The following is a 12,067-nucleotide window of genomic DNA, read 5'->3' on the forward strand; positions in this document are numbered from 1 at the left end:
CACATTATGTACAGTTTCAAGGTCTTGCTAGATTCAAGATATGAAATAGTCGAAATCCTCCCACTATTATCTGCTCGAAAAATATTGAAATAGTAAGAGAGAAATACATGTAAACTTGAGATGACTTTAGTAAAAGCATTTTGTGAATCCTGTAATAATATACTTTTTATGATTAAACAAAATGCTTTTGTGATTATCGACTGAAGTAATTTTCCTAAAACAGATTTAAAGCTATCTGGACATATAAACTATATAACATATGAACTATAAAGCTAGTTCGAGGCAAGTGAACTCTTTTCTTTTAAATAGACATTTAATTTGCTACCCTCCACGGCTCTAGTGCCTTGCTCGACTTTAATGATTTATTAAATATGCAAGACATGAGCTTACTAAACTATTTTATTTAATTCTTTAGGCACCCTGACACCTGACACCTGGATGGACAGCGCTTCGGATTCGTAGTCCTGAGGTTCCGGGTTCGATCCCCGGTGGAAGCGGAGACAAATGGGCAAAATGTTTTCTTTCACCTTGATGCCCCTGTTACTTAGCAGTAAATAGGTACCTGGGAGTTAGACAGCTGCTACGGGCTGCTACCTGGGGGTGTGTAACAAAAAGGAGGCCAGCTGGTCGAGGACCGGGCCCCGAAATCATCTCAAGATAACCCTATAAAACACACCTTCTGGACCTGTTTAGTTTTAATTTTGCTATTTACTTTAATCTTCCTCTCTCATTATCACTTTTCTGATCAACTCGTCTTCTTCATAACCAACATAAATTTCTTCAGCTGCATTACGTCAAGATCTTTTCACAAGAAAATACAGAGACGAAGAACTTATTTACAATTCCATCTATTTCTTTGTCATTATCAGCTGCCTGACCGCTTTCAGTTTTCAAGGGAGCAGTTATCAAGGGCACAGTTATCAAGGGCACAGTTATCAAGGGCACAGTAATGAAGGGCACAGTAATGAAGGGCACAGTTATCAAGGGCACAGTTATCAAGGGCACAGTTATCAAGGGCACAGTTATCAAGGGCACAGTAATGAAGGGCACAGTTATCAAGGGCACAGTTATCAAGGGCACAGTAATCAAGGGCACAGTTATCAAGGGCACAGTAATGAAGGGCACAGTTATCAAGGGCACAGTTATCAAGGGCACAGTAATCAAGTGCACAGTTATCAAGGGCACAGTAATGAAGGGCACAGTTATCAAGGGCGCAGTTATCAAGGGCACAGTTATCAAGGGCACAGTTATCAAGGGCACAGTAATGAAGGGCACAGTAATGAAGGGCACAGTAATGAAGGGCACAGTTATCAAGGGCACAGTAATCAAGGGCACAGTTATCAAGGGCACAGTTATCAAGGGCACAGTTATCAAGGGCACAGTTATCAAGGGCACAGTAATGAAGGGCACAGTTATCAAGGGCACAGTTATCAAGGGCACAGTAATCAAGGGCACAGTAATGAAGGGCACAGTTATCAAGGGCACAGTTATCAAGGGCACAGTTATCAAGGGCACAGTAATCAAGGGCACAGTAATGAAGGGCACAGTTATCAAGGGCACAATAATGAAGGGCACAGTTATCAAGGGCACAGTTATCAAGGGCACAGTAATCAAGGGCACAGTAATCAAGGGCACAGTAATCAAGGGCACAGTTATCAAGGGCACAGTTATCAAGGGCACAGTTATCAAGGGCACAGTAATCAAGGGCACAGTAATGAAGGGCACAGTTATCAAGGGCACAGTTATCAAGGGCACAGTTATCAAGGGCACAGTTATCAAGGGCACAGTAATGAAGGGCACAGTTATCAAGGGCACAGTTATCAAGGGCACAGTAAACAAGGGCACAGTTATCAAGGGCACAGTAATGAAGGGCACAGTTATCAAGGGCACAGTTATCAAGGGCACAGTAATCAAGGGCACAGTAATGAAGGGCACAGTAATGAAGGGCACAGTTATCAAGGGCACAGTTATCAAGGGCACAGTTATCAAGGGCACAGTTATCAAGGGCACAGTAATCAAGGGCACAGTAATGAAGGGCACAGTTATCAAGGGCACAGTTATCAAGGGCACAGTTATCAAGGGCACAGTAATGAAGGGCACAGTAATGAAGGGCACAGTTATCAAGGGCACAGTAATGAAGGGCACAGTTATCAAGGGCACAGTTATCAAGGGCACAGTAATCAAGGGCACAGTAATCAAGGGCACAGTAATCAAGGGCACAGTTATCAAGGGCACAGTTATCAAGGGCACAGTTATCAAGGGCACAGTAATCAAGGGCACAGTAATGAAGGGCACAGTTATCAAGGGCACAGTTATCAAGGGCACAGTTATCAAGGGCACAGTTATCAAGGGCACAGTAATGAAGGGCACAGTTATCAAGGGCACAGTTATCAAGGGCACAGTAAACAAGGGCACAGTTATCAAGGGCACAGTAATGAAGGGCACAGTTATCAAGGGCACAGTTATCAAGGGCACAGTAATCAAGGGCACAGTAATGAAGGGCACAGTAATGAAGGGCACAGTTATCAAGGGCACAGTTATCAAGGGCACAGTTATCAAGGGCACAGTTATCAAGGGCACAGTTATCAGGGGCACAGTAATGAAGGGCACAGTAATGAAGGGCACAGTAATGAAGGGCACAGTTATCAAGGGCACAGTAATCAAGTGCACAGTTATCAAGGGCACAGTAATGAAGGGCACAGTTATCAAGGGCGCAGTTATCAAGGGCACAGTTATCAAGGGCACAGTTATCAAGGGCACAGTAATGAAGGGCACAGTAATGAAGGGCACAGTAATGAAGGGCACAGTTATCAAGGGCACAGTAATCAAGGGCACAGTTATCAAGGGCACAGTTATCAAGGGCACAGTTATCAGGGGCACAGTTATCAAGGGCACAGTTATCAAGGGCACAGTAATGAAGGGCACAGTTATCAAGGGCACAGTTATCAAGGGCACAGTAATCAAGGGCACAGTAATGAAGGGCACAGTTATCAAGGGCACAGTTATCAAGGGCACAGTTATCAAGGGCACAGTAATCAAGGGCACAGTAATGAAGGGCACAGTTATCAAGGGCACAGTAATGAAGGGCACAGTTATCAAGGGCACAGTTATCAAGGGCACAGTAATCAAGGGCACAGTAATCAAGGGCACAGTAATCAAGGGCACAGTTATCAAGGGCACAGTTATCAAGGGCACAGTTATCAAGGGCACAGTAATGAAGGGCACAGTAATGAAGGGCACAGTTATCAAGGGCACAGTTATCAAGGGCACAGTTATCAAGGGCACAGTTATCAAGGGCACAGTAATGAAGGGCACAGTTATCAAGGGCACAGTTATCAAGGGCACAGTAAACAAGGGCACAGTTATCAAGGGCACAGTAATGAAGGGCACAGTTATCAAGGGCACAGTTATCAAGGGCACAGTAATCAAGGGCACAGTAATGAAGGGCACAGTAATGAAGGGCACAGTTATCAAGGGCACAGTTATCAAGGGCACAGTTATCAAGGGCACAGTTATCAAGGGCACAGTTATCAAGGGCACAGTAATGAAGGGCACAGTAATGAAGGGCACAGTAATCAAGGGCACAGTTATCAAGGGCACAGTTATCAAGGGCACAGTTATCAAGTGCACAGTTATCAAGGGCACAGTTATCAAGGGCACAGTAATGAAGGGCACAGTTATCAAGGGCACAGTTATCAAGGACACAGTAATCAAGGGCACAGTAATCAAGGGCACAGTAATGAAGGGCACAGTTATCAAGGGCACAGTTATCAAGGACACAGTTATCAAGGGCACAGTTATCAAGGGCACAGTAATGAAGGGCACAGTTATCAAGGGCACAGTTATCAAGGGCACAGTAATCAAGGGCACAGTTATCAAGGGCACAGTTATCAAGGGCACAGTTATCAAGGGCACAGTTATCAAGGGCACAGTTATCAAGGGCACAGTTATCAAGGGCACAGTTATCAAGGGCACAGTAATGAAGGGCACAGTAATAAAGGGCACAGTAATGAAGGGCACAGTTATCAAGGGCACAGTAATCAAGGGCACAGTTATCAAGGGCACAGTTATCAAGGGCACAGTAATCAAGGGCACAGTAATCAAGGGCACAGTTTTCAAGGGCACAGTACTGAAGGGCACAGTTATCAAGGGTACAGTTATCAAGGGTACAGTTATCAAGGGTACAGTAATCAAGGGCACAGTACTGAAGGGCACAGTTATCAAGGACACAGTTATCAAGGGCACAGTAATCAAGGGCACAGTTATCAAGGGCGCAGTTATCAAGGACACAGTTCTCAAGGTCACAGTTATCAAGGGCACAGTAATCAAGGGCACAGTTGTCAAGGCCACAGTACTGAAGGGCACAGTTATCAAGGGCACAGTAATCAAGGGCACAGTTTTCAAGGCCACAGTACTGAAGGGCACAGTTATCAAGGGTACAGTTATCAAGGGTACAGTAATCAAGGGCACAGTAATCAAGGGTACAGTTATCAAGGGCACAGTAATCAAGGGCACAGTACTGAAGGGCACAGTTATCAAGGACACAGTTATCAAGGGCACAGTAATCAAGGGCACAGTTATCAAGGGCACAGTTATCAAGGACACAGTTCTCAAGGACACAGTAATCAAGGGCACAGTAATCAAGGGCACAGTTATCAAGGACACAGTTCTCAAGGACACAGTTATCAAGGGCACAGTAATCAAGGGCACAGTTTTCAAGGCCACTGTACTGAAGGGCACAGTTATCAAGGGTACAGTTATCAAGGGTACAGTTATCAAGAGCACAGTAATCAAGGGCACAGTACTGAAGGGCACAGTTATCAAGGACACAGTTATCAAGGGCACAGTAATCAAGGGCACAGTTTTCAAGGGCACAGTACTGAAGGGCACAGTTATCAAGGGTACAGTTATCAAGGGTACAGTTATCAAGGGCACAGTAATCAAGGGCACAGTAATCAAGGACACAGTTATCAAGGACACAGTTTTCAAGGGCACAGTAATCAAGGACACAGTTATCAAGGGCACAGTTATCAAGGGCACAGTTATCAAGGGCACAGTTATCAAGGGTACAGTTATGAAGGGCACAGTAATCAAGGGCACAGTTATCAAGGGCACAGTTATCAAGGGTACAATTATCAAGGGCCCAGTAATCAAGGGCACAGTTATCAAGGGTACAGTTATCAAGGGCACAGTTATCAAGGGCACAGTTATCAAGGGCACAGTTATCAAGCGCACAGTTATCAAGGGCACAGTTATCAAGGGCACAGTTATCAAGGGCACAGTTATCAAGGGCACAGTAATGAAGGGCACAGTTATCAAGGGCACAGTTATCAAGGGCACAGTTATCAAGGGCACAGTTATCAAGGGCACAGTTATCAAGGGCACAGTTATCAAGGGCACAGTAATCAAGGGCACAGTAATCAAGGGCACAGTTATCAAGGGCACAGTTTTCAAGGGCACAGTACTGAAGGGCACAGTTATCAAGAGCACAGTTATCAAGGGCACAGTAATCAAGGGCACAGTTATCAAGGGCACAGTAATCAAGGGCACAGTTATCAAGGGCACAGTTCTCAAGGGCACAGTTATCAAGCGCACAGTTATCAAGGGCACAGTTATCAAGGGCACAGTAATGAAGGGCACAGTTATCAAGGGCACAGTTATCAAGAGCACAGTAATGAAGGGCACAGTTATCAAGGGCACAGTTATCAAGGTCACAGTTATCAAGGACACAGTTATCAAGGGCACAGTTATCAAGGGCACAGTTATCAAGGGCACAGTAATCAAGGGCACAGTTATCAAGGGCACAGTTATCAAGGGCACAGTTATCAAAGGCACAGTTTTGAAGGGCACAGTAATCAAGGGCACAGTAATCAAGGGCGCAGTTTTCAAGGGCACAGTACTGAAGGGCACAGTTATCAAGGGCACAGTAATCAAGGGCACAGTAATCAAGGGCACAGTAATCAAGGGCACAGTTATCAAGGGCACAGTAATCAAGGGCACAGTTATCAAGGGCACAGTTTTCAAGGGCACAGTTATCAAGGGCACAGTAATCAAGGGCACAGTTATCAAGGGCACAGTAATCAAGGGCACAGTTATCAAGTGCACAGTTATCAAGGGCACAGTTTTCAAGAGCACAGTTATCAAGGGCACAGTTATCAAGGGCACAGTAATCAAGGGCACAGTTATCAAGGGCACAGTTATCAAGGGCACAGTTATCAAGGGCACAGTAATCAAGATCATAGTTATCAAGGGCACAGTTTTCAAGGGCACAGTATTCAAGATCATAGTTATCAAGGGCACAGTAATCAAGGGCACAGTTTTCAACCTTATCTTTCTACGTATTATCTGAAAATTCTTTAATGATGGTTCTCTGCTTGCCGCTTTACGACTACATAGTTATATTGAATTTTTTTCTATTTTTTTTTAATATTTGAAATTAGTTTGAAAATTTAAAATTAATAGTTCTAATAGAGATTGACTTCTCCGTTCCTAATTATTTTGTGCATAGTTTATTTCCTGATAAAGTGCTTTAATCTCAAGGTTTCATAGTGGTGGTCTTTGTCTTTCCACCAAAACAACTAAATGATATACTACATTCTGGAGCTTTTAAAGAATGCTTGTCAATGATTCAAAATTTGAATGTATATTGTAATGGGTTATTATGTCACCCTCGGCTAAAACCAAACCTGTCATCTTAAAATGAACGTCGCTTTTGGCCGTTTGTCCGTATGGCCGAATATAGACGTAATTTTAAAAAAATGAAAATAAATTTTGGATTTTTTTTTTCAACAACAGTAAGTTAAGGGTCCTGTGATAGGTTAGGTGGGCAGGAAATACTCATAAAGTTTGAAAACGGTCTGAAAAAAGTTAATTGAAAGTTTCCTCTTCAAAGCTTACCGAGTAAGCCGGACGACTCAAACAGAAAACGGAACAGTACCTCACTTTTGTGAGTCGATTTAATTTCAAATTACGTTCAAATTTGGCCATAGCGCCGCGCATACCTGCCAAAAGTGACGTTATTTTTAAGATGACGAGTTGGCTAAACCACCGCTACGTCGCATGCACAGCTCGTCTCCCGCGTTCATGTCCACTGAATCTACTCTTTCCCAGAAACCCTTTAATCTTTTAAAATTGTCTTCAAAGATATCTGACGCATGAAGTTAATTTTTATCATACAACGTTTCCATGTTATTTTATATATAATTTCTTTGTGATCACTATTGCGGAATTCATTGGTTATTTCCATATTGATAATCTTTGTCAATTTGATTGTCAGGACTAAAACCAGAATACTATTGTTTCTGCACAATGAAATCACAGCAGTATGATACGTCTATGAGAAAATGTTTGCAGCGTGGCAGGGTCAAACCAGTGTCCTGGGTTCTCCCAGACGCATGCTGTACCCATGGACCATAATATGATAAAGATTTACACAACCTGGAATCTGCGAGGCCATTGGAATCTGGATGTACTGAACTGATAGCTAACCAAAGTTTCACATTAACCCACAGACACTATGAGGTATGCATTGGAGTACTCCATCAAACACTCTAGTGAAATTCTCAATGAAATCACGGTATGCACCTGATTCGATCCTGTCGTCCTGCTCCCCCCAAAAAAATCATTATTGTTTCTGGTGGGCTCAGTAACAAATTTTAACAGGACGTAGTCTACAATCACTACCAGTAAGTATTCAGCCCCTGAGTTGCAGGTCTTTAATGTCCAATTTAATCTTTTGAGGTTTAATTCTTTAATCATACACACAATAAAAATGTTGATATGATTTTCATCTTTTCGCAAAATTGTTTAATGTGTGGTTCATTCAGACTACTACTAGGGCTGACTACTAGGGCTGACTACTAGGGCTGACTACTAGGGCTGCATACTACTTCACTTAGTTGTTTCCCTTGTTTAATTCTGCCAATATGGATTCTATGTTGGTCTCTGATTTTATCTCCTCTTTTTACAAAACACTTCAGATCTACTTTCAAATAGATAGCAACTCATCTCCTTTTCTATCTGTTCAGTCGACATGAAAGATCTATTATTTCTTGATATGTAGCTGAACCAGTACATCCTTTCTGTCGACACCTGAGCATGTTACAGTGTGTCGACACCAGAGCATGTTACAGTGTGTCAAACGTTGCATTTCACATTAGTGCAAGAAGGCCATCCATCTTATTCCTCACACATTTAGATTTTGTATAACGTAACTGAAACATCTTTTCTGTACTACTATACTACTTAGTATATTATTTTTTATTTCAAAACTGTTTGTTATAGTTTATACGATATGTTTATTCCTTTCACAATTATTTATATTGGTTCCGATATTCATTATCCATCAATATCCATTGACTGTTTAAAGTAGTACATACAACTCCCTTTAATGAGTCTACAAAAACTACCACCCATTTCCTCTGGAGGTGAGCCTTGTACCACGCATATACGATGTTTGTCAACGTAAGGGTCCCAGTTACCCATGGGTGGCATGCATAGTTCATGCTAAACTTTTGGAGACGTTGACGTAACCAATCGTTCATGACCTCCACTCACTGCTGATTTTCAGCCTTGGCAAAACACCACACCTAACCAGAACCCCCATCATTATTCCTAATTAATACATTATACTTGTAACTAGTGTACTGATAGTAATTAGCATTATTCTATAACTTGTCCTCTAACAGATTTTAACGTGACACTTTACCCATAACTAGTGTGGTGACAATGTTAATCATCACCTTGTAGCTGTTACTAATGATATGATAGTGTTTAGCACTACACTGTACCTGTAACTATGCCGTAAGGAACTATTCAAACAAAGTGCCAAGCAGAGTAAACTATGTAGCACCATTAAAGTTGCAGGATATTGAAACACGAATATAGCCGGGAATCCAGCAACCTCGACTGTCCTAAATCTGTTGAAGATAAGAAACAGCCAATGATGAACTTCGACTACCTGAAGATGGACTGGATCACATAACTTCAAAACCGTGAGCCCCGGAAGCACCTTAAGGTAACCTCAAGGTGACACCAGATCCACCACAACAGAATCACGGAGGTGAAAGGACTGGCGAGACATAAGGAACAAACTAACCCTTTATTTTACGGATTTTCTCCCAGATCTTGGGGGGTGAGGAGTGTCAACCATAAGGGTGGAAAATATGAGTTCCAACTCTCAGTGCTTAGCAGTACAGATGGCTATCCAATGTTGCAACTGATGTTGCAACTGCTGTATTGTGTTCACCGTACATCTTTTGCACTGCTCTATTTCTAATTACTTTCATAATCTGTGATTGATTCTGTGGTATGTAACTGTCTACATTTCTTCTCTTAGGTGTAAGTTTTGCAGCTTCGTCTGCAATGTCATTTCCTATTATTCCCACATGATTTGGCACCCAGTTAGTTAATAAGTACCTGACGGCCTTGACGTTTGAGTGTTTGCATTAATGATATGACATTTGTTATCAGATGAATGTTGTCATGTATGTGATCTTGTTGCAAGGTTTCAATGGCGGTGTTTGAATCTGTATGTATGATAACATGTTGTCGGTGTTTAGCAAGAGCATGTCCCAAAGGCTTTTGAATGGCTAGCATCTCTGTAGAGTTGAACACCCGTTTGAGAGTTTCCAACTATTTACAGAGTTACCTGCTTTAACTGCAGCTCCGGTTTCTTGTCCCTGCTGGTCTACTGATCCATCTGTGAAGTATGTTAAGCTGTCGGATGCCAAGTTTGCTTCTATATGCATCTGTGCAATATTACGTAGCAGATGAGGATTAGTCTGGTTCTTTTTCCCTCAAGAACCATAATCTTAAAGTCTGAGCAGCGATTCCCAAAGGGCGTGCATAACAAAGTCTGCATGTATTTGGTCGACACCCCTTCTCAGTGACTATATTTGTTATATCGAATGTATTGACGGTGTTTATTACATAAAGGGGCCACCTGGTGCTATTGGAGGCTCTTCTGTCCAGAGTTAGTGCTCCAGTGAGTATATCTTTAAGTGAACTGATTCAAGGTCTAGTCAACATCTTGGTCAGCATGCATGCAGCTATAACTTTTACCCTTATTTCAATTGACGTTAGCTTGGTTTCTAGTCTTAGGTTCAATATTTAAGTCCATCTGGGAGCTCCTGTTATGACTTGTGTTGCATCATTTTGAATCACCTCAACGTTTGCCACTGGCCAGGAAAAAGAGTGAGTAAGGCAGGCGCTGCATAATCAACTAGGGAACGATTAACGTGTATATAAAACATTCTTAACACTTTGTGTTCCTCTCCTAGACAGGGCCTTGTGATTGCTCTCATTATATTTAGTCGTGATTTTGCTTTCTCCTTCAGATATTGAATTTGCTTGTTGAATGTCATTTTAAAATGTATCCACACTCCGAGATATTGGTATTGTGTAGCCCACTGAAGGTTAATGTCTTGAATGCGTAGGTGCCTGTCTGGAGTGTTGCCGCCTAGTCTCATTGTCTTAGACTTCTGTGCAGATATTTTTAGCCCTAAAATGCTGCATTCAGATATTACTTTATCTAATGCACCTTGTGCTTTATTTAGAAGTGAAGGACCTGTAATGACTAATGCTATATCATCAGCATAGCTTAGCAATTTAACCCCTTCTGTAAATGATATGGTAACAAGGTTTTCCATAAGGTTGTTAAAATGACTAGGACTGAGGACTCCTCCTTGTGGAGTCCCATTCTCATGCAAGTGGTAGTCCGACACTTATCCTTGCAACTTTACTCTGGCATACCTGTGACTTAGGTAATCTTGAATCCATCCTAGCATATTTCACTTTACACCTTTTTTAACTAAGGTGAGTAAAATTGTTTGCGGGCTTGCAAATTCGAATGCTTTTTCTAGGTCAAGGAAGATCACTATAGCTGGACCTGAGTTAACTGTTCCTAGTAATATTGCTATGCAGTTGGCAGTACCTACTCCTCTAGTGAAGCCAAATATGTGTTTATGAAGGTCTCCAGTCTTCCACAGTAGCCTATTTAAGACCATCCGTTCTGCAGTTTTACTAATGCATGATGTTAAGGAAATGGGTCTGTAATTGCCAGGTTCTTTCTGGTTAGGAATCAGTATGATGTCTGCTTTCTTCCAAGAGGGCGGTAGTTTGCCTTGCTGCTAAGATGCATTGATGACGTCCAATATTCCTTGTTCTCCAGCAGGACCTGTGTGTACGATCGTTGAGTATGTAATGTTATCAGCACCTGGTGCAGTGTCCTTACCACCTTTTTTGGCTCTGATTAGTTCTTGTTTGGTGAAGGGACAGTCACATTCGTCATTTGTAGCTATACTCTCATGAATGGCTGTCAACCTCTCATGTTTTAATTGTTCTTGTTGCCTTTTGACCATTGCAGGAAGCTGATATGAAGCCGCTACTTCTGCAAATTGAAGAGCAAGTCTCTCAGCCTCCTGCAAAGGTTGAGTACAAGTCTGTGGTCGGGCTGGTCGACCTGATATAGTTTTAATCTGACCCCTTATCTTGCCAAGATTACTATGTTTATTTAGAGTTTGACACCCCTCGAACCATCTTGCCTCCTTTACCTCTAGAAACTCGTCTTGCTTCTGATATCGCCGCTCTTAGCAGAGTTCTTCCTTCTGGTGTGGGTTTCTCTTTAAATGTTTTCTGAAGGTGTTGAGACTGTGGTTTTGTTCTTTAACTTTATTACTAAAGAACCAATTTTTCTTTTTGATGTGTTCTGTATTGCTGAGGAAGTCTTGGTTGTGGGGTTGATATAAAGCCATTGCTTGGTTACTGACTTTACTACTTATAATAATACATGGCTGGCAGCGTCCAAGCGTGGTGGTCGTCCTGCACAGACATGCCGCGTATGAAACGCAGCACATACAAACGAATGGTGCCGTTGCTATGAACATGACATCCCTCCTTTTCTTTGAAAAGATTGAATACAGGATGTCTACCATGCTTGTAGCACAAAGCAAAGTTATTGACAAAGTAAGTTATTAACATATCAAAAGATGCTGCATAGATTTTACATTAAATAAGTGCACAAAGAATTTAAACAACTTAATCTTTACCACACACGATTTCAATGTTA

General features: G+C 42.1%; 1 protein-coding gene across 1 annotated transcript; it reads left to right on the forward strand.

Moving 5' to 3' along the window:
* The first annotated feature begins 120 nt into the window (after positions 1-120).
* LOC138372893 (perilipin-4-like) lies at positions 121-11,470 on the forward strand. Its single transcript, XM_069338568.1, has 7 exons — positions 121-151; positions 888-961; positions 4,061-4,451; positions 4,533-5,171; positions 5,643-5,956; positions 10,338-10,394; positions 11,366-11,470. The coding sequence occupies exons 1-7, from the start codon at positions 121-123 to the stop codon at positions 11,468-11,470; spliced, it is 1,611 nt and encodes a 536-aa protein (XP_069194669.1).
* The last annotated feature ends 597 nt before the right edge of the window (positions 11,471-12,067 follow it).

This window comes from Procambarus clarkii, chromosome 40 (genome assembly GCF_040958095.1).
Source record: "Procambarus clarkii isolate CNS0578487 chromosome 40, FALCON_Pclarkii_2.0, whole genome shotgun sequence".
NCBI classification, from domain to species: domain Eukaryota; kingdom Metazoa; phylum Arthropoda; class Malacostraca; order Decapoda; family Cambaridae; genus Procambarus; species Procambarus clarkii.

Coding starts and splice junctions, on each gene's coding strand:
- LOC138372893 (XM_069338568.1), top strand. CDS start 121: ATGACTTTAGTAAAAGCATTTTGTGAATCCT. Junction 4,452..4,532: donor CAAGGGTACAGTTATCAAGG/GTACAGTAATCA, acceptor TGAAGGGCACAG/TTATCAAGGACACAGTTATC. Junction 5,957..10,337: donor GCACAGTAATCAAGGGCACA/GTAATCAAGGGC, acceptor TTTCTCCTTCAG/ATATTGAATTTGCTTGTTGA.